We start from the raw sequence: 20,932 nt of genomic DNA, 5'->3' as shown, positions 1-20,932 counted from the left end.
GGAAAAATAATGCTATACGCGTCCATCAAAACAACTCACCAACGACTACAACAAACTCGAAGATAGAATTATGAATCCCGAAAAAAAAAAGAAAAAAAAAAACGATGAAATGTTACGTTTCCACTGGAAAAGGAATCAAAAGGCACGCAGTTATTTTTAGCGCAACTTGCTGGATACTCCAAGATGCTAAAATGTTGAATATTCACAACACTTACAAGGTTTAAAATAAAATTGGCATTTTAATATAACTGAAAGGAAAGAAATTTAACGTACCCCGTACTTTTATGATTGGCAACATTTTCTATTATGAATATAGAAATGTTTGGAATAGCCCAAGTTGCGCTAAAGTAACTGTCTTCTTGATTATTTTGCCGAGTTTTTAAGGTAAACTGATAAATGATGAGCTAGGCAAATTAAAACAGTTCACTTTAATCGTATGCTTCTCCTCTGTACCTATTAAGTGATCCGGCACGGCGACTTACAGTGAAGGGAATCGTAATGTACAACCGAGAATAAACGATTTTAATCACTATGAATTTTTAATAACCGAATCAACGTAGTTTATTTTTATATACAATGGTTGAATTTTACGTCACAAAATACGCATACATATTCGCATTCCCCCCCCCCCCCTCTACGTCATAGTTCCATGATCACTTCACAGATGCACATTGCACATATTTTTGTCTTAAAAGTACCATGTCCGGAAAGAGGAAAAACGAATTTGAGAATACAGAATCCCTAAATAAGCAGACAGCATTAGCATTAGAAGCATGAAATGTTTAGCCTTCAGGAATGAAGAATAATCGAAATGGACCCGTTTCATTTGTCCCATTCTACGATAAGCATCATCCTAATGAATACACAAAAGGTTTATATTACAGTTCAAATTATTTCTAGAACATAACCCCAATTCACGATACTGAGCAGATGGGAAATTTATGATCGATTTACGACGACTAGCATAGCAGTTTGCCAGTAATGAAATAGGTGATAAAATCGAAAGTATAGTATATTGCATTTTAGTAAACACTAGCAGATGGGCATTATTAAGTCCTGATTTTGCATTAATCAAAAAGCTACAAGGTAATATACGTTTCAGAAGTTATTACTCTTAACCTATTAAAATATAATCTAATCGTGTTTTTTTTTTTAAATTATTACATCGAAACTAGCTTAGTTTCGTCAAAAGAATAAGACGATTTTACGAAGCATTGCACAATAAATACAGTACTATATTTTCTCTCTAATTATCTACCGATACTACTCCTGATCTGTATGTTTCCTTAGCAACAGAAACAGTCGACACTTTTTCGCATCCGCAAATTGAATCGCACGATATCCTTTATAACAATTATCCCGGAACTCCGTTATCAGATCAACACGATTGACATTTATAAAAATCAGTTTATACTGCAATACTAAACTCCTCGCCATTATTAGTTCACATGAAACTGTGCTTATAATTTCAGAACTTTCCCTATCTGGACAGGCAGAGCGTGTCTAGCTGATTAACAGCATTGCCAATTTCCGCTTGGATGTTGTAGCAGGGATAAATTGAAAGGAGAATTATTCCACGTAAAGACAGAACAGCAGTTAGGAGTTGGCGCACAAAGTTTTCGATTAAGTGCAGAAAATGTGATTTTCAAGCAGTACATTTCCTAATCTGATACTGAAGTAATGAGAATTTCCTTTTTGCTACGTTTTGACATTACTGGAAACAAAGTATAGGATTTCCAGTGCAAACTGCATTATATCTAGTGACCCATTTCTTGTTCGAAAGTGAAATTCTTATCGATAGATAGCTGACTGGCGACAATAATAAATACCCAAGTTTCTAGAAATTCCCAAATCAATTTTCTTTCTGCTTGTGAAAGAGGTCATTTCGGAGTGCAATATCTGTTCTACCAGTACCATGTAGCGCGCTAGTAACACAGAAGATAATGGCACCCTCGCGTGAGAAGATTGCGATATCTCATGTATATTTGTATAATTCGGCAATAAGGGAAACATGTGACTACATTAAGTGTGCTTTCCAAACAGTAACCTTTACTGATGGAGTACGTTTGTTTAATCTGGAATATAGAGAGTTTTCAAATTTTGTAGAAAGTACTCTTTCAGGTCTACTATGACACTGATTTATTTCTATCTACGTTATAGTCAAAAGGAAAGAGATGGGATTCGTAACCAAACTCTTCCTTAAAACAATCGCAAACAACGTAAATCGTATGCAGTTTTCACTTTTATACAAATATAAAATGTACTATCTGAGGAGGAAAAAAATGACCATCAATCACACAAACTACCAAATGTTTTCCATTCCTGGTTTAACTACATAAAGTTTATTTCAAACAGGCAAAGTAATTTTCCGTTACGAGAATATCTAGTATTTCACAGTTCCACACGAACATTTCTGATTTTTTTTGGTTATAATACTTTTTTTGCTTTTTAAAAAATAGCCATAAAACTAACTAGGCACTTTATATCGTCTGTTTTTGCAATTGTTCCAGAAACGGTTACAACTTGATCTTAAATCTTTGTATTTAATTCGCTCTTTCCGAAAAATATTTAAAAAATTAGTAGTGCATTCGGGAGTATATTTGGTTTCTAACAAACTAAATCGTTGTTACTTTAAAAGTGTTATAATAATTGTATATTTCAGATAATTTTATAAATGAAACCATTACAAGTTTCCATGCCTAAGTGCTCTTACTAGTATAATGGACATACTAAGTTTTGGTTATTCGGAAACCCTGTTTTGCAGACAAACGTGGTATTTTTCCAAACCACTTGAGGTCTTGAATAAACAGAGTTTTGGTATTCCTGCAAGTAACTCAATCCATCTACACCTAAAGGTATTCATAAATATTCATGTCTGCAACTCGATTTCTTTCCAATTTACTTGTTCAAGTAGATAACTTGATAACCGTGTTCAAGTTTAATTTTACAAAATATGAAAATATCTTTCCTACTTATCCATTCAATTCTTCCTCCATTCGATCATGTTCCCAATTCCTAAAGCTACCTTACTGTCCTGGCTGTTACTGAATATTCTTTGTTATACGCTGATGAATGATGTTCGCGTTACCCGCTTCTTTGTCACTTAACCCAGTACATGTGTTAAACCTTGCCATAATAAACAGGAAAGGTTGCTGTGATTCTCAAAAATTAGGAAAAAATGTAAAAAAAAAACAAAAAAAAAACAATTAGGTTATCTTTCTTCATATCATATCCCCTTCTTAGAGTGCATTACACGAATACGTATCGAAAATTACAGACATGTAATAAGGCTAGCTGCAAAGTGAACTAAATAATTAGCTTGTCGGTTTTTGAAGAGGATTTTCTGGTTTAAAATCACTGACACTTTCGTTCAACACGGTACTGCATTGGAAACTTCATAAAAGGTTCCTTTAAACGATGGAATGTGAATCGTGCTGTAGTATGTCTACGTCATGAAAGCCTGTAGACATTAAGAAATTAATCGAAATTAAAACCGTGCAAAGTCAAAACTATAAAGTTGTTAATGCTCACTCACACAGGAATGCAGTTGAGTTTTAGAATGCTTACTTCATACATAAATTAAAAGAAAACTAAAGCGGGCTATCTTCCTCTTGCGCAAACATGACCTACGACATTTTAAGTTATTTAACAAAGGATAAAATTATCCAGACGTTACAGCCAAACTAGCATACTAATGTAAATATATTCAGATTTGATGTCCAACGAAATTTAATTTCTTAGCAGAACCATTTTGTTTATGTGGCTCTAAACGAGTGATATTTTCTCCATCCTTTGTTCAACATCCAATTAATGGAGACCTGCAGCGGCTTAAAAAAATTCCATGTTTGGTCTCTAGAGCAGGATTTCCGGATAAGGTAAAATCACCAACAGTACATATGTATCCTCTGACAACCGCCTCATGAGCTCCTCATTCCTAGCGCTACATCAACAGGTTATGTCGTAATAATGCTTATCAAGAGTACCGTTTGACCCTTCCTCCGAAGACACCCCGCTCCTTTCTGAGATTTACTGTATTCATAAAGTCTATAAAATGGACAGAATACTTCATGTGAGCAATCATGCATGAATGAATATCTGTTCTCATTCAGAATGTGTTAGATAATATTTTGACGTATATTTCACAAATTCCTATTTCAAACAGCCAATTATAAGATATCGCTGCCCTTCATTTATCTACTGATTCAGTTCTCAGTATTTTTGATACTCTGATTAACACAATATTTTTTTTTCGTAAGGGTGTGCAAGAGTTGTCATAGGTTCACAAGAATTAACTACAAGTTTTTAATTTATTTATAAAATTGCTAGTTATGTCAATAGAAATTTAGTCGCTGTCCACTGCAAGAAAGGCACTTACCATTACGAAAACACTACAACGTAGTACCTACAGAAAGGTTATTTAAATTAAGAATAGAGTCTAATGATACAGACTTTTTTTTTTTTCAAGTGTTTCCAGATATTCAGCTAACAAACAAGTTAATTGCTTCATGCTTGAATTAGTTAGGTAATCTAATAACTTGCGTACTTTATTGAAGGCATAACTTAAAAGCTAATGGCTATGATTAAGTAGAACAGAACAGTGCTCGAGCATAACAACACCATCTAAAGGATACTTTGAAGCAATTTGTTTCGACAGTTTTTAACCTTTCGCCTCGGTCATTATAATATAATGATAATAATATAGCGTGTGGTTTATTTGCCATTCCATGAACTTCTTAATATTTGTTGATATGCTCATCTTCTCTTAACTATTTTAGTTGACAACTGATATGTCTGTTAGGTTTACACTTGATTTTACAATTATACATAAAATATTCAATTATTAATTACTGTTTTTATTACGTGGGGCCTCCAAGGACTTTCTGCAGGAGACTACCCAACCTCGTACTATTTTACTTTTACTTTATTTACCTACACTATCAAATCCTGTGAATGAACAACACCTACACACTTCACCATCTACTCTCCACTAATAATATTCTGGTTTGTAATCTGAGTGTGCGCTCTTTTTTCTGTATTTTCTGTATGCGGGATGAAAATCTCGAGTTTCTGGGAGAAAAAAAAATCCTGCTAGGTCTGTATGAGATCTGCTAACTAACATTCAATTGATAATGGCCGCAACGATTCCTCTCGATTCTCCTAGACGAGAATTGCACTTGGGTCTTTTGCGATTGAAGAGCACAATGTTTCATCGTTCTTCCAATTATACTACTGAGGAACTATTATTAATTATCTATTTTTTTCGCATAATAAAATTTAATAACTTGATAAAGTTAATAAATAATGTACTTACTTAAATTTTCTGGTGGGAGGGATTGTGAATGAAAAAAAGAAACATCTACGTTGTACATATTACTGTTTCAGATAAAGATATCAACACAAAAATGTCACGGTAAAGTGATACAAAAACAAATCATTAGAAACCATAATCCATTGTTTCCACAAAAATGGAACACTTTGTTTGTGATATGTTAGTATTTCCAATAAATTGAAAAAACCAAGTTTACCTTACTGGCAACAGGTATAAAAACATTTATTCATCGGATTCATTTTTGCTCTGTTCACCTTCTAATGTAATTAAACATGCTTCTGATTAATTAGCAACGAACATGGTGAAAGCCAATATTAAACTACAAGCGGAATTCACCGCTTTGTATATCTGGTTGGAAATGAAGAAAATCAGCTGTTTAACATGTTAATGGCTCTTGATCATGTGCCTTATAAAATTGACTTAATTTTTACTTTTTGATCAATCAAAGTACGAAGATCAGTCATTTCCTTATAATAAATAACTAGGCAGGTAAGGAATTACCAGTTATAGTTCCTGGTGTAATGACGAAGCCATCACTTCTTTCCCAGGATGTCACCTTCACATGCTCACTGACGTAACTAGGAATCTGACAGTGCAGAACAGCAACATTTCCCCTTAGAACGAACTCATCGAGTACTCTGATGTCGTAATGTTGCAGGACAACTGAAACAACAAAAACAGTATCGATGACAAATTTCTAAGAAATACACGAATAATCGTTCTGAATTAATATTATTAAACATTTAAAATAAAATCATATTTCACTCATTAGCCATTTCATTAAGAAATATATTTGTGTATGAATCAGATATTTTCTTAAAACTATTAATAATGATTTTCACGAAAAGAATCGTGGTATATTAATCTTTCTTATGAAAGGTAGAAGAGAATCATTGCCCACATATTTTGTATCAGTATGTGGTTGAATTAAGAATATTGCATGAATTTTTCTGTTAGGGATATGGATTTCTGAATAAGAGCATTAAATAATTCAACTTCAAACATTTCGTCTGACTTGGAATATCTGTTGTTGCTTCAATATTAATCAATGCTTTCATTAAACAACTGCAAGTTCTCTGCACAGTAATATCCGACTGCCATTTTAATTTCTGAATAAATCATCAGTTATATTCTAGTTATTATCATTGATTTGGATCTTTTAAAATTGCGAAGCAGTCTATATTCATGAGTGATTTTTGTTGTAATTTTAATTCTTAGTTGATGCTTTTGATCTGTAGTATTGATTTGTAAGCTATCCATTCGTTTTGAAATTCATACAGAATAATTACTTTCCCACTTAAAATAATAAATTTCTCTACTCTATTTCATGCATTGGATTTTTACTTTTATGATTTTTGCTTATCAGAGAAAGAAACTAACTTTCGTATTTTTCCTTTTACAGAAGTGAAGCCTTTAATTTGTTATCGTAAACATTTAGCTCGAGCAACACGACCTCTCTGGTCCGGAAGAACGAAAGAAAGAAAAGTAAGCCGCTTCGATTTCCGTTTCTTAGTAGGAAGCAATTTTCTTACCTCCAGTGTATAAATCGTTGCACTACTTTTTTTTTTCTATTCTGAGTTTTGAAGCGAAAAGAAGAGCCTGTAAATCCATTCAGATTAAAGAAGAAACCGCCTAAAGAAGAACAAGTTTGAGAACGTTTTTTGCCTATCAGCATTTCAAATGAGAAAACTTTTGATAGTTCTTTTAAATTGCAATGTTCGTTATTAAATTGCAGCCACGATGATTTGAACAAATAAATAAGAACAAATAAGGATTAAAGTACGTTGTTCTACCAACTTAATTTTATAGAACGAATTATGGATAGTTAAAAATAAATTCTTTAAATAAAGTGGAAGAAGCAAATAAGCGTAGAGGAATTTAACAGTGGATAGCTCTTCATAGTTCAAATATTACACTTAACATGCATTGTTTAATTTAAGAAAAATGAAGACAGACAAAAAAGAAGAGGGTAATCAGTAGAATTTGGTCAATTCTACTGATCATTCATCCACAAATTGAAACTCATCCCTTATTTCATTAACATTTTATTCTTAGTTTAAGCATATCTTATTTCTTGAAAAAAGGAGCATTAAAACTATCTAAATATGTTAATATAAAGGAACAGAAGCTCTTTTGTATATTGGGCTGTTCAAGCTCTAACCCGTATATAATAAGTGAGCCATTTCAAGATCTGCTGTGTGGGTTTTGCATATCACAATGCTATAAGGAAAATATTTTCTTCATTGTTTATTCTAGCAATTTTTTTTTTAAATCTGGATATAAATAAAAAAAACGTGAATGTTTTGAAAACCAAATCCAGAGAAGGCTGGGAACAATGTGCATTAGTGCGTCTGGTTAATCTAAAGGTTATATAATGCGGGCTATGTGCTCGAGACAAAAAAAAAGGTAATGCGCTTTCGGGCTAGTCATTTCAGGTCTACAGTAGTAAAATATATAGAAAAGATTTTATTGCTTCTTGTCGACCATCTGGGTGGAATCGAAAGGTGATTAGAAAATAGCACAACTAAGAATTATCATTCAGAAAAATTCCTTCACTGTTGATTTTCGTAGTCCTAGACACTGATTTATTTCAAATTTCATTTTGTCTATCCTGATTAAGGAAAAATTCAGTATTGCTATTCATGAAAATGATTTCTGGAAATTTTACCTTACCCTTCTTACTACCATTACTCCTATGTTCACTTGGCATCTACAGATGCCGTATGGTCACTCCGATGCTCGATGATGTGCCACACCAGGCCTCGCCATGTAGTCCTGTTGTTTGCTTTTCTGGTGGCCTCAACTCTCTGAAGATCGGTCACTCCACACGCGTCATCCATCTCATTGACGGTCTACCCCTGCCTCTTTTTCCAGGAACTTTACCGTCTATTACTGTTCTGAGAAATCCCCCTTACATCCTTTCTATGTGTCCAAAATATTTTAGGTTTCTTCTGTCAATCTCCTTAAGGAGCCTTAAAGTTCGACTGATCTTTTCTAACACCCATTCATTTGTACGCCTTTCTTATCTGACTTCTTTAGATTCCAAGTCTCACATCCATAAGTTGTTGTAAAAACAACTGCATCCAAAATCCTCAACTTTGTTCCCATGGAGATAGATCCATCCTTCCAAATTTTAGACAGGTCTCTGACTGTTGTTTGAGCTATTCCTAACTTTTTTCTGACGTCTTCTGAACAGCAATTCTTCACATTAATAATGGATCCCAGGTACTTAAACTTACTGACTTCCTCAATTCTTTCTCCATTAAGGTACACTTGTTTCTCAAGAGCTTCCCTGTTTGTATTTCCTTTGAGAACCATAATCTTTGTCTTGCTAGGATTGAGTTGAAGTCCTCTGTTTGTTAACGTTTTCAAGAATTAGTCCTAGTTATTCCATGTCATTACAAAGGTGTACTGTGTCATCAGCATACCTCAGATTATTGATCAATCTACCTCCTATCCTAATTCCTGTCCTGAGTTCATCCAATGCTTCACGCATGATGTCCTCTTACCCTTATAAATTAAAATTTGCAATTTTCGCTCCTTCACTTGAGCACCTATGTACTCAAGTTTTCGGCTACATATTGTAAGGCATACATGATCAGGAAAGATTTTGCAACTTACAGTGTGTGTGTGTGTACATATATATATATATATATATATATATATATATATATATATATATATATATATATATATATAATGCATTAATCTAGGCACTCTTCCCTATCGGATCGTAGTGTGTGCGTGTGTGAAATAGAGAGAGATGTAATAAAATGACATTCTTGATTGATTTTACAGGTGAGCCAACCAATTCCAAAATTTAACTCAGCGTTATTGTATTAGTAACTTAGTAAATTGTATTCGTAAAGATGTAAATTAATGACGAATTCTCACCATATTGGGACAGTGATCTTATCGAATGTCAGATGTGTTCTTTCAAGATGCAAATCAACATGTTCGATGCAATTTTTAGCAAAAATATGAATGATAACTAAAAATCCCAAACATTCGAAATATTTACAATAACTGAAACCTGTAAATATAAATCCATTTTCAAGAGGAAAATTAAATTTGAATAGGGAAGAAAAAAACTCTTTTTGTAATGCCACGGTAGGGAGAATTATCCTGGCTTGAAATCATTTCGGACAGTTTGCTCTTTATTATTAATCAGGGTTTTAGTTAAGATCTACTAAACTGGAAAAAAGAGTAAAGACATAAGGTAGATCTAAAAATAGGACATACGTTTAAGTACCGTAAATTGAACCGAAGAAGATTCATTTAAGGGAAGTGATAATGAATTCTGAAAATATGACCACCAGTGACTATTTAAGCCATTTTTCAGACTTGAAATAATGTACTTCAAATCGCTGACCTATTACATATTAGTATACATTTGTGCCGCAGTCCTATTACTGTAACAAGTAAGGATAACATGACATTACCATGAAGAAGTCAGCGTAAACCAACAAATGGATATATTATTATTATGTGACACCTCAGGGAGTCTAAAGAGTCACCGAGGGAGAGTGTGCCAAAAAGATCGAACGATTTTATCCCGTCTAACTACTAACAGCGCTTAAACTTGCTTAACTTTTTGCGTGAGCCATTAGTAGCAGAGGCTTTACCAATCGACTAACCTTTGCTGGCGAAATTCCTTTGAATTTAAATGAAAGATCTTAACGCTTAAATATTTAAAGCTTTTAAGATTTTTCGTACCATAGTTCATAAATATATTTTCCCGAAATATGTTTTTACCAGATAGGCAAGGCAAAGAAATCTCTACCAATATCAAATAAAAATAAATAGTTTCCGATTATCCAATTATTTTCCAGGAATAGGAACCAAACGAGAAAAAGTAAACACAGGAAATGATTTGGGTCAAGTTAGGATAGAAAGTTATGATCGCAATATTAGTTAGTTTTCCATACAGCAGTGAAGCAATCTGGCGTGAGACAAAGTCTAAGATCATCTTACATGTTGGGATGTTATTAGAGATTCAGTTGCTGGTGAAATGCATTGCGAAATCAACCCAATAGATGCTAAACAGATAATCATCATGGGTGAATAATTATCAAACATTGATTGAGTATCGGTGAAATCTCATGAGCAAAATGAAGCCGAATTTATTGAGCTGATGCGAGACAACCTTAAGTAGCATGTCGCAGAAGAATCTCGTTTGTAAAGAATGTAAGACTTGATTAGAGCATCAGGGGAGGGGGTCAGTTAAGAATATAACGCGTCATTTCTCCGCCCTGCATTTGTACAGGAATATTACTTCATAGCTTGATTCAGAGGTCGAAATTCCCAAAGCATAAGTCCATAAATGAAAAAAAAAAATATATATATATATATATCAGTAAAATCTCACTCGTTTTAAACTATAAAAACAATTGACTATAAAAGCTCTGCTCACTATTTCCCCTAAGACTGCAAGTTAAAACTACAATAATAATAATAATGAATAATAAACAATCTTCTCAGTATGAAATTGGAATGAGTACGTAGGAGATGCTTAAGTCTGACATTTTTATTGAGAACCGTAAATAATCACAAATTTACATTTCGCCAGAACGAAACATGAACTTTGAAATAAACAACGAATAATTCAAAAAAATTTCTTCTATATACACCTAGCGGAGGAGTTTTGTACTAACTATAGTCTCCATCATCTGGAACCACAGTGCAAGCGTTTGATGATATCTTTTATGTTCATGAAATTGCATTCAGAAAAATAAGTACAATTTTTTGCTACAACCTCTGTTTCTTTTGCGAGCATACTTGCTTTAGTTTGGTTTCGGATAAAAACAAGATGGAACATGAAAAAGTGATGGAAATGTTTGTCATTTATTCAGATTGCACGAAACAAACCTCAGATATTCGGATGAGAATGAAGAGGCAAAATCTATTCAAATCTTTCTTCTCTTTTCCATAACGTTTAGGGGTATCATGAAGAAACTTACACACTACGCAGTAAAACTTCCACATAACGCTCGAATTATGAAGACTATTCGAATAACTACAAACACACACACTCATTTGAACGTTAGCAAACTTTCTCCAAAGTTTCGCCCTTACCTGATTATGATGTCTCAAACCAACGCCTCCTGTGTTGGTTTGAGACGTAGATAGGAAATTTTATCCTCAGAAAATACTAAAATAAAATCCTCTGGCTTTATATATATGTAAAGCCAGCTTACGAATAAACTAAAGTTCATCTCGACGGACTGAGTGTTTTGTTTTCATAGTTGTTGCTTATTTTAAATTTAATGCGTGTAACCGAAATATAAAAGTATAAGAGGAAAACAATGCACTCCTTTATTACGGCGAAACAAATTTTATACAAAATTACTTACTTTGATTGACGAGTAATAACGGCTATCAGAATGTTTCGTAAATATAACTCGGCTGTATCGAATACTCCGAGAATGTTTTGCTTTCCGATGTAGTCTTTTTCTACTGCCCTTTCCTCAACTCTATCCGTGGCCACAATTTAAGTATCATTTCTCTGATAAGGAACAAACATATAGAACAGTTGTACTCAAAGCGTCTTTACGTGTTTCTTTCCACTTCTACGTATCGAAACATCACCGTTGTTGTAAAATTCATGGAGATAATGCATCTTAGTGCCGCGTCTATCCAGAAAAAGAAATCAAGGAAACGGCAGATTTCTCGAAGCCTTCAAGGAAAGATATTTTATTTGTTAGAACCAACGTCGAAAAATGATACCTATAATCGACATATGGCGAAAGAGTTATTGTTCTTTTCACTAACCCATAGAATTAGTGTTAAAATATAAACTCGCATTTATCTGTAATTTATAAAATTGCTGAAACTTTCCATCAACTTTTCATTTTATCTACTTACTGCACTGTTTTATTTTTAATCTTATGAAACATTTCCGATACATCGTGTGTTTTAGTTATTAGATTTAATGTTGAAATTGAAAGATATTATTCGTATGGACCGCACAATATCTAGAATAAGCGAAAATTGGCTTGTTCGTGCACTTTATGTTGAATGTGTCCATAAACCGAAAGACAGAGGATAGCTCAGTGCAGAAAAGAGTACAGCTATTGCTATTAATAACTTCATAAGGAGTGAGTTATTGAACATTTAAAATGACAGCCATCATCATCAACCGTCTCCTCACCATAATAATAATAATAAAATTCTGATGATACTTAATGGATGCCACGACAAGCCAACACAGTTAGCATTATTAGCTTTCTATCCCCCTTTGCCAACTTGTTCTATTTAAGTATTAAGTGTCTAATTTAATAATCCTTGACTCCATTTTTTAACCCACTTTTATATATCGATTCATATCTTATTCTTCTTCTGATTCCTGCCATTTTGCTTCAATTCTTTTTATACTAGCCGCATCATCTTACATTAAGCATGATTTTACTTTCTTAATATTGTTTTTCTTTCCTTCTTCACAGTTGATGTTTCTGCCAATGTATCTAAGTTTCCTCAGAAATACGTCTGGCGTATCTCCAATCTTTCATTTGCATCAAAAGCATCTTTCTTATGTATACATCAAAAATGATGCTTCTCAAACTAATAATTCGGTGTTATGGATAGTTTCGCTTTTACAGTATTTGAATTTATTTACGCATCCCTTTATTGACTTACTAATTCTTATTTCCTCATTCAGTAACTGCAGCTAATTTGATATAGAACTATACAGTAAATCACCAGGGAAAAATTCACTTGTTATTACAAGTGAATGGTATCCATTAAACACTACAAACCACTTATGCTCATTCAAAATTTTAACTATTTTCTCCCAGTCCACAGGTTCTTAATTACATGCAACAGTAGCTTTCCTGAGAATTCCAGACTCATGCGATTTTTGATTCGTCTGCAATAATAAGTAGAACACCACCACCTGTTAGAAGCCTTCTCATTAGCAAAGGTTTTCCCGTTCAAAGAAGTCTGCAACAATCGGAATAAGTGGTAATCGGAAGGTGCCAGGTCCGTTGAATACGGAGGATGCGGCAAAACATCCCAGCCAAGACGTAACAATTTACTCCGAGTTGTTAACGATGTGTGGGGTCTGGCGTTGTCGTGGTGAAAGACAACTTCTTTCCGATTAGCCAATTCAGGACGTTTTGTGCTAATTGCACGGGCCAGTCGCGTTAACTGTGAGCAATAAATAGTTGAATCAATCGTTCTGCCTGACGGTAACACCTCAGTAGACAACACCTTTATAATCCCACCACACAGAGAGCAGGATCTTCTTTGGGTGCAATCCCGCTTTCGAGGTTGTTTGCGGTGGTTCGCTCTCGTGTCCCCATGATCTTTTACGTACTACGTTTCGTACACGACCCATTTTTCATCTCCCGTAATCATTCGCTTCAAAAATGGGTCGTTTTCTTGGTGACGTCGCAGCGAATCACAGATGGATATGCGAGCAGCCATATTGGCCTCAGTCAGTTCATGCGGCACCCAAACATTGACTTGTGCAAATGGTTTTCAACGCTTGTATGGGATATGTTCAGTACTGCAGCAATCTCCCGCACTGTTTATCACGGATTTTTGTCGATGATATCCTTCATAATAACACTCGAATCAATCTCGGTCGGGCGACTGGATACAACAATACTTGTTGTATTAACCTGATCTTAATGATTTGCTCTCAGTGTGAATCTGATACCTGATTTATTTGAAGCGCTGTTTGCCATAATTAGCAAATTTCAAGCTAGAGCTTGACTTTTTATAGTCGAAGTCACGCTATATACAGGATGTTTCAAAAAGAATGTCCCGATTTGAAAATTGTATATCTCTGCAACCACGAACCACAAATGCATGCGACTTGTACCATGTGAACGGCCTTGGCCCAGAGTTTGATATGACGACTCATAGATGCCACTACTAGCTCCGAACTAGCTGCTACGCTTAGTTAATGAGAAGATTGCGTCTAGTCAACAGAAGGCGTTTTGTAACTGTACCACATATTCATTATTAAATATAATTATTTGAAATCGGGTCATTCTTTTTGAAACACCCTGTATAATAAGGGATTATTATATATATTCATAGCCTAACTTGCTTATATAATATTATCTATATTATGTCAGGTAAATCTCATACTCCTCATTATATCCTCAGATCCTATTTAAGTTGATGCGTCATGATATTTGTCATATTCATATTATTATTCCTGTCAAATAAGTCGTCGTACACGACTTAATTTAAACATTGTCATATTAGCTTCGTCTCATACATCTCATCAGCTTAAAATAGGACTTACTTAACGTGTTGCTTATATGATCTACATCCCAGTATACTGCTGTCACTTTATCCTTTATTGAATATCTTCTTATTAGTCTGATGTAATCATCACACCCTATGTAGAAATTAGTTTTGAAACAATTTTAAAAGGAAACATGCTAATATGTATATTTGTCTCTTCGCAAGTATGTATACTGCTATGCATAGCAAATAGACACGTCCTGGAATTCACTGTATATTCTTGATGGCAAGAGGGGAAGAACTTAGAAATTCAACTTCGATAGAGTGTTATCACAGAATTCTATCAGCGGTATACCAAGTGGCTTATTAACTAGATTTTTTTATCCAGTTAAATAATTCTATGCCGGATACTGCTATGAAAATAAGTTGATTAAAATGAAGAGGTTGACTGAGAAACAAAATAAATTCAAATTAATATCTCATTTACAAGTAAATATCACTGTAAAATATGGTACTAATGGGTACCAGTTGGTGTGATAAGTGTTTGTCTCTCTAGCGTTGTATATAAGTCGGTCATAAAACTTATAATCTAAAGAAAAACGGCCACAAACTTTACGTCTGGGATAGAAAAAAAACAAACATCACGCAAAAAATCTTCCTATTTCTTACCTTCAGAATCATTGATTTTTTATGTGAACAAACCAACAAAACCAGTTAATCCAACCTTAATAAGCTCTGTTTCTTTCTACAGTGCTCATTGAAATCCAATTGGATAGTTCATACCCGTTTTTCTTACAAATTAGGAAGTAAATAATAATTATGCATAATGTTCCTTGAGTTAGACCGTGTTTCTACTTTCATGCCTCCCTTAAGCATATAATAATCCCTCTTATCTTTTCTTTTAAATACAACAAAGATAATTTCAAAGTTCTCTTTTTCCTTCTTTAAACTCATTTGTTATCTTTGAGAAAAAAAAATGGTTAATCTCTTCCATGTTTAAAACATTGAACTAAGTAGCTTGTTGATCAACGTATCTACCCGTAAAAGGCGCATAGGAAAACTATATGATCCTTCCTAACTGTTTAATCCACACTTCAATTCAGTTTCCTTTGAAAGAAATTTCATTCGTTAATTCGAGAAACTTTCTCCCTCCTAATGTTATTTTACACCTTTTTTTTCCTCATCATTTTCTTTATACAAACATACTCTGGACATAATCCGTTAGATTCCATTCCACAACCGTTGTATAGTGAATCACTGATGTTTTCAGGGACTAATAGATGCATATAATGGTTTAATAATTTATCAGTCATGTATGCGTATAAATGATGTAAATAAGGCATTTATGCACGTCGGATTTAGAATAATTTTCCCAAACAAAAATGTTATTCTCAGTAGCTTGGCTTCAAATTACTTTCAGGGAAATATGCCAACCAGTCTGGGTATCAACCTACACCATTAAAAGATTTTTCTCAGCAATAAGATTGTCACGTTTACGAATAGCGCTAGCACTTTGTTTTGAACAAATGTCACGACAACAGTGGGAAGTAGGTTTAACTTGCTGCTTATCTCAGTGTTCGATATGCCATCGTCGCTTAATCTAATCCCTTATTTAGGGAGTAAGATAATAGATTTAAGCGTCTTATTTTCAATGGAAGCAAAGGCATTTTTAATTTGAATCTTATTTTCCATTATTAACAACAATGAAGCAAAATAATAGTTATAAACAGTTTAGAATTCACAGAGAAACACCTAAATACAGATATAACGAACAACGACGTCGTAAATAAACTGAGTTCACGAATAGTGCCCAAGTCGTATAAATGGTCATAGTTGAAAAGCGCCGTAAGGCTGAGTATTACTGTACTATATTTGTCACCAAAACTTAATCTTCCAGAACGTATTCTTCTCCCACTATATCAAAATTTTAAAGTGCAAACTATGTGCAAGCCACTGCTGCCAAGCCCAGCAAAACAACATGGCGGTGAAAAAGAAAGCAAAATCATCGCTTGCTATAAACAAGGCTACAGCAGTTTGTAATGGCATGGAAACAGTATTAAAATTCAATGTTTTTTTTTCCTGTCGATTTTTCAACTTAGAGATAAAATTAAATTCAAGCTGAGGTTTCCTTTTCTTCTTTTTCTGCCCTGTTACCAATAAATATCATAATTAACCAGTTTGCTCAGATAAAATGTACATATCTTGTATACCAAACATATCTAAAAGAAATAAAACCGGCAGTTAGTTAAATGTTTACATTTATAGTAAAAATAAAACTTTCTCTTTTCTTTTTAAATAAACAAAATCAACGTCGTTCAATTTAAAAAGTGCCATATTTAAACATTTTAAAAAAATCCATGTTTTTTTATACAGATAGTCGAATAGGGACTATCCGATATCTGTACACATTTCATACATATCAGGGGGGCTATTGAATATATATATATTTAATTGAATGCGTGGAATTTAACGAACTATACATATTATTATAAGCCTTTATAACGGAATAAAAAAGAAATGTAAAAATAATCTGAAGTTTTTAATCGACATCTGTTTCTAAGAAGAAATTTGAAAAAATTTAAATACTCACCTTATCGATAAATATTTCCCCAGTGAGAGAGCATGACGCAGTAAGTCTCGTCAAGATTTAGCGAAAGCAAAGAATTCTTACCGGATTGCGATGAAGACGTTTAGTAGTTCTTTTAATAATTAAGTTTTTATTTTAAAATTAACGTTTTTAATATCTTCACTTTATTTTTAAGAAGCAACGCTTTTCAATTTAAACAAGATTATCAAAGTGAATCGAATTTTCGCGTGAATTGTTCATTGTTTGATCACTGTTATGAAAATGCTAGTGTCACAAAAATATTGGCTTTTAATAAGCTTGAGTTTGTTTTTCCTTTCAATGTGTTGCAGTCCATTATAAAGCCTTACAATAATTTTACAAGAACAGATAAGATTGAAATTTAGAATATATATATTTCTTATAACATCCATGTCTTAATATATGTCATCATTGAAAAATCAACAACAAATGACAATGATTCAATTATTTTATATTTGTGCAGTATCTAATTGAACAAGAAATTTTATCTGTTACTAAATACGTAGTGAACTTAAATATACAAACTGTATGTTTTGTATAAGTTCATTGTGGAAAATGCAATTAATATTTATCTGACTGCAAGTTCTGATTACTTCCGGCTTTCTCTTATTTGCACACCCTGAACGTTATTTGCTAAACATCCAGCAAATTTCGATTTATATAATGCGATGAAAGCACTCGTTTTAAAAACATTCTTTTGAAGCTGCAGTTACTGTTACGTTTCAATAGTATATTTATTAAGGAACAAATAACAGTGGCTCTGCGTATATTTCTGCAACATACTCTCCTGTTAGACCATATCCTTCTGTTGCATTTCATTTCTCGAAGGTTTATAACCTATCACACCGTGGGTATTAAAGAAGAATCCCGGCAGATAGTAAATCTATCAAACGCCGGGATTCGCGTTAAAAACAAACTAACTGTTTGGTTCTTTGCCGAGAGGAAACTATAACCATAATCAGAAGTTGATTAACCTACCTTCATTTGAAGTTTGTTCTGTTATTCTGAGTGAGTTGCACAAGCGTCCATAATCATTAGGCTACTGCCATCCAAAACAGACTTTTACCATTATTATTAAGTTTTCTTAGAAAAAGTCCAGATGCCATCGATTTGTATCCTACCATTTTGAAAAAAAATAAAAAATAAAATAAAATAAAATAAATAAAATAATTAGTCTCCTTTTGTACCAGCAGTACAGAAGGAGGCTAACCAAGGACTACAATAAAAATTCCTCCCACGAAATGCTTCATTTCGGTTTCAAAGAGTAAAATAACATACGTACAATTTCTGTAATACAGGTAAAGTTGTATGTCCCAATTCAGAACTCGCTGGCTTTGGAAAAAGAAGTAAAAGCATCTTCAAAGATATATGAAGAGCGCAGTTGAATATTTTAATTGTCAATAGCTCAGAACTAATAAAATTTCAAAGTAGATCATAGTTATTTTAGGAAGTGCGTGCAAATCGGTTAACATAGTAAATATTGTTTTATAGCGAAGGTGTAACAATGCTTGCCTTGAAGCTGAAATTTCCTAATGGGATAAAAGCTTATGAGAACAAGACGTTTAATACGAGTTTCTTGTTAATGCGCTACTTCTTAAAAATAAATAATAAAATAAATAATAAAATAATAATAAATAAATAAAAAATAAATAATAAAAAATGTTAAGACAAAACCACGTTTTTTTATTATTAGTGTTTCTCATTACTTGTTTTAACCTTGATAGATGTTTCAAACCGTTTGACACCAGGGAGAAATCCTCTGCTGAAAACATTCTTTCGATACCATGGAAACTAGTTTTTGAAATTTACTCTAGTCAGGAATTTATTATTATATCTGTTTTGTTTCAACAATTTTCGATGCCGAAGACTAAGCCTTGAGGGGTTTTTCCCTCCTGAAACTAGCTTACAGGTAAATGGATCGAAACTATTTTTAAAAGTTTTATAAATACTTCACTCAGACTGAAAAAAAAAGGTACAATGTTTCTTATTTTAATTCTCTATTCATAAAGTTTTATTATAGTAAATTAAAATTATTATCGAGGGCTCTCGCTGAAGACACTCCACTATTCTATCTCGGGAATTTACTTTCATCTATTTATCGCGTGTATTGGAAATATTATCTCATTGAAAAGTTGCTTCCTTCACTTGGACGTGTTGTAATAAAAATATATCATTATCAGACTTACAAATAATTGTTTGTTTTAATCTCTGAATTCAAGTGGGAAACTATGGGATTTCTGTCATTGTTTCTCGAATAGAAGTAAATAAATTATTTTCTTCTGTTATCAAAACAAAATAATCCAGCATAAATAATTTTAACTTCATGAAAGTTTAAATTAAAACACCATTTTAGTTATTTTATCAGGACAGATTTATACATGGTAAATTATATGTAAAAAAAAAAAAAAAACATCATTACGAAAAAGGGTTAAGTCATTACCAAATGCCTGCCAAACGTGCTTCAGCATTTCAAATTACATCGAGATCCCTCACACGCTAAATTAATATTGACAGACTACGCACAGTCAAGATAAATAGTTCTTTAACCGAAGGAATTATAAAGAAACCTATCCCATCCTTCTCATTCATCTAAGACAGGTTGAGTAGCCTCCTAATGAGGAGTTACTGGCATATTAATCCAGCCGGCTCGCCACTCCTCTGCTGCATCCCCTAAGGGTGAATTCTTGACTGTATCCGTGTGGGTTACGGGGCCAGTTTGCCTGATTGAAGGATGAAAAACCCCAGATAAACTGCAGGGAAAAACTCTACTGTCCATGCCCAATACTGGCTAACTTGGCTATGGCTGAGGAAAATCCTTGAGCTCCTCACGTCGTCTACAGGAATCGAACCTAGGACACTCCTTCTACAGGCGTACGGTCGCGAAGAGCACAACCACTAGGCTAACCTGCTCAGATTATCGAAAACTGTGTTTACTTGGAAACTGTTTTCCTGAGACCGTTAATTCAAGTTAAATAATAATTAATACACAACACATTATGAAAACCTAAGGCAATTAATTATGCCTGGTCACAAGAATACTGTGAGAGAAAAGGTAAAAATATCATCAAACCGAAATAGTGTGTTTTTTTCCCTTCCTTTCTTTCTCTCGATACTGCTTCCGTAGTGAAACTAGTTTCCGTGGATTTGGGAGTTTTAATTTACCCAAAATGTAGTGTAAATACAGGAGTTGCATAAAACAGAGGTCCCCGTAAGAAGTTGTACCAAACCAGTAGAGATCTTTTGAATTATCATCTTTGGTTCTGCAACCTTTGCACAATTATCCTTGTCTTCTAGAACAATCGCAACTCACTCTCCCTTTACCACGTTGAGGTATGTCATGAAGACAATTATGAAAATGCTTAATATACAGCATTCAGATTAAAAGTGAAACCTTCAATTATCATGGTTTGCTTCGTCATTATGCCATCACAAAAGGCTAGAATTTTGTAGTACATTAGTACCATAGGTAGACTGACGATGAAAACAGTATACGAGCCTCACTCTAGAGATCAAACATAGTACCTTTTGCAAGTCACTCAACATTGAGCAATTAAAAGCATCACCCAATCAACAAACTTCTCAAGCGTGGTGGTGCACACCATTCAGGTGCAACTCTCAGCAGAGATATCCATTCTCTTAAACGATAAATCACCTAGCACACGGTTACTTCTAAATCATCCATTACCAACTCTCAAACTAATGCAGACTGTACGTGCTTTTTACCCCACGGTCTCTCAGTCTCTTTCTTGATCCTTGGACGGACACATCGAAAGAAATTCCGATCCTTTCTAATCGATAGT

The 20,932-nt window shown here is 33.6% G+C and overlaps 1 protein-coding gene across 1 annotated transcript in view; it reads right to left on the bottom strand.

Annotated features, from left to right (window-relative positions):
• Positions 1 to 20,932, bottom strand: part of LOC150094600 (cell adhesion molecule Dscam1-like) — a 229,002-nt gene that overhangs the window by 131,370 nt on the left and 76,700 nt on the right. The window contains exon 2 of the mRNA XM_090411601.1: positions 5,831 to 5,992. Coding sequence (XP_090267727.1) covers positions 5,831 to 5,992 — 162 coding nt within the window. The remainder of the gene's footprint in view (positions 1 to 5,830; positions 5,993 to 20,932) is intronic.

Source organism: Typopeltis vanoorti, chromosome 21 (genome assembly GCF_054136105.1).
Source record: "Typopeltis vanoorti isolate ZY-2024b chromosome 21, IOZ_Tvanoo_1.0, whole genome shotgun sequence".
Taxonomy (NCBI): domain Eukaryota; kingdom Metazoa; phylum Arthropoda; class Arachnida; order Uropygi; family Thelyphonidae; genus Typopeltis; species Typopeltis vanoorti.
Note: the sequence above shows the minus strand (reverse complement) of the source record. Positions and strands in the feature narration are given on the sequence as shown.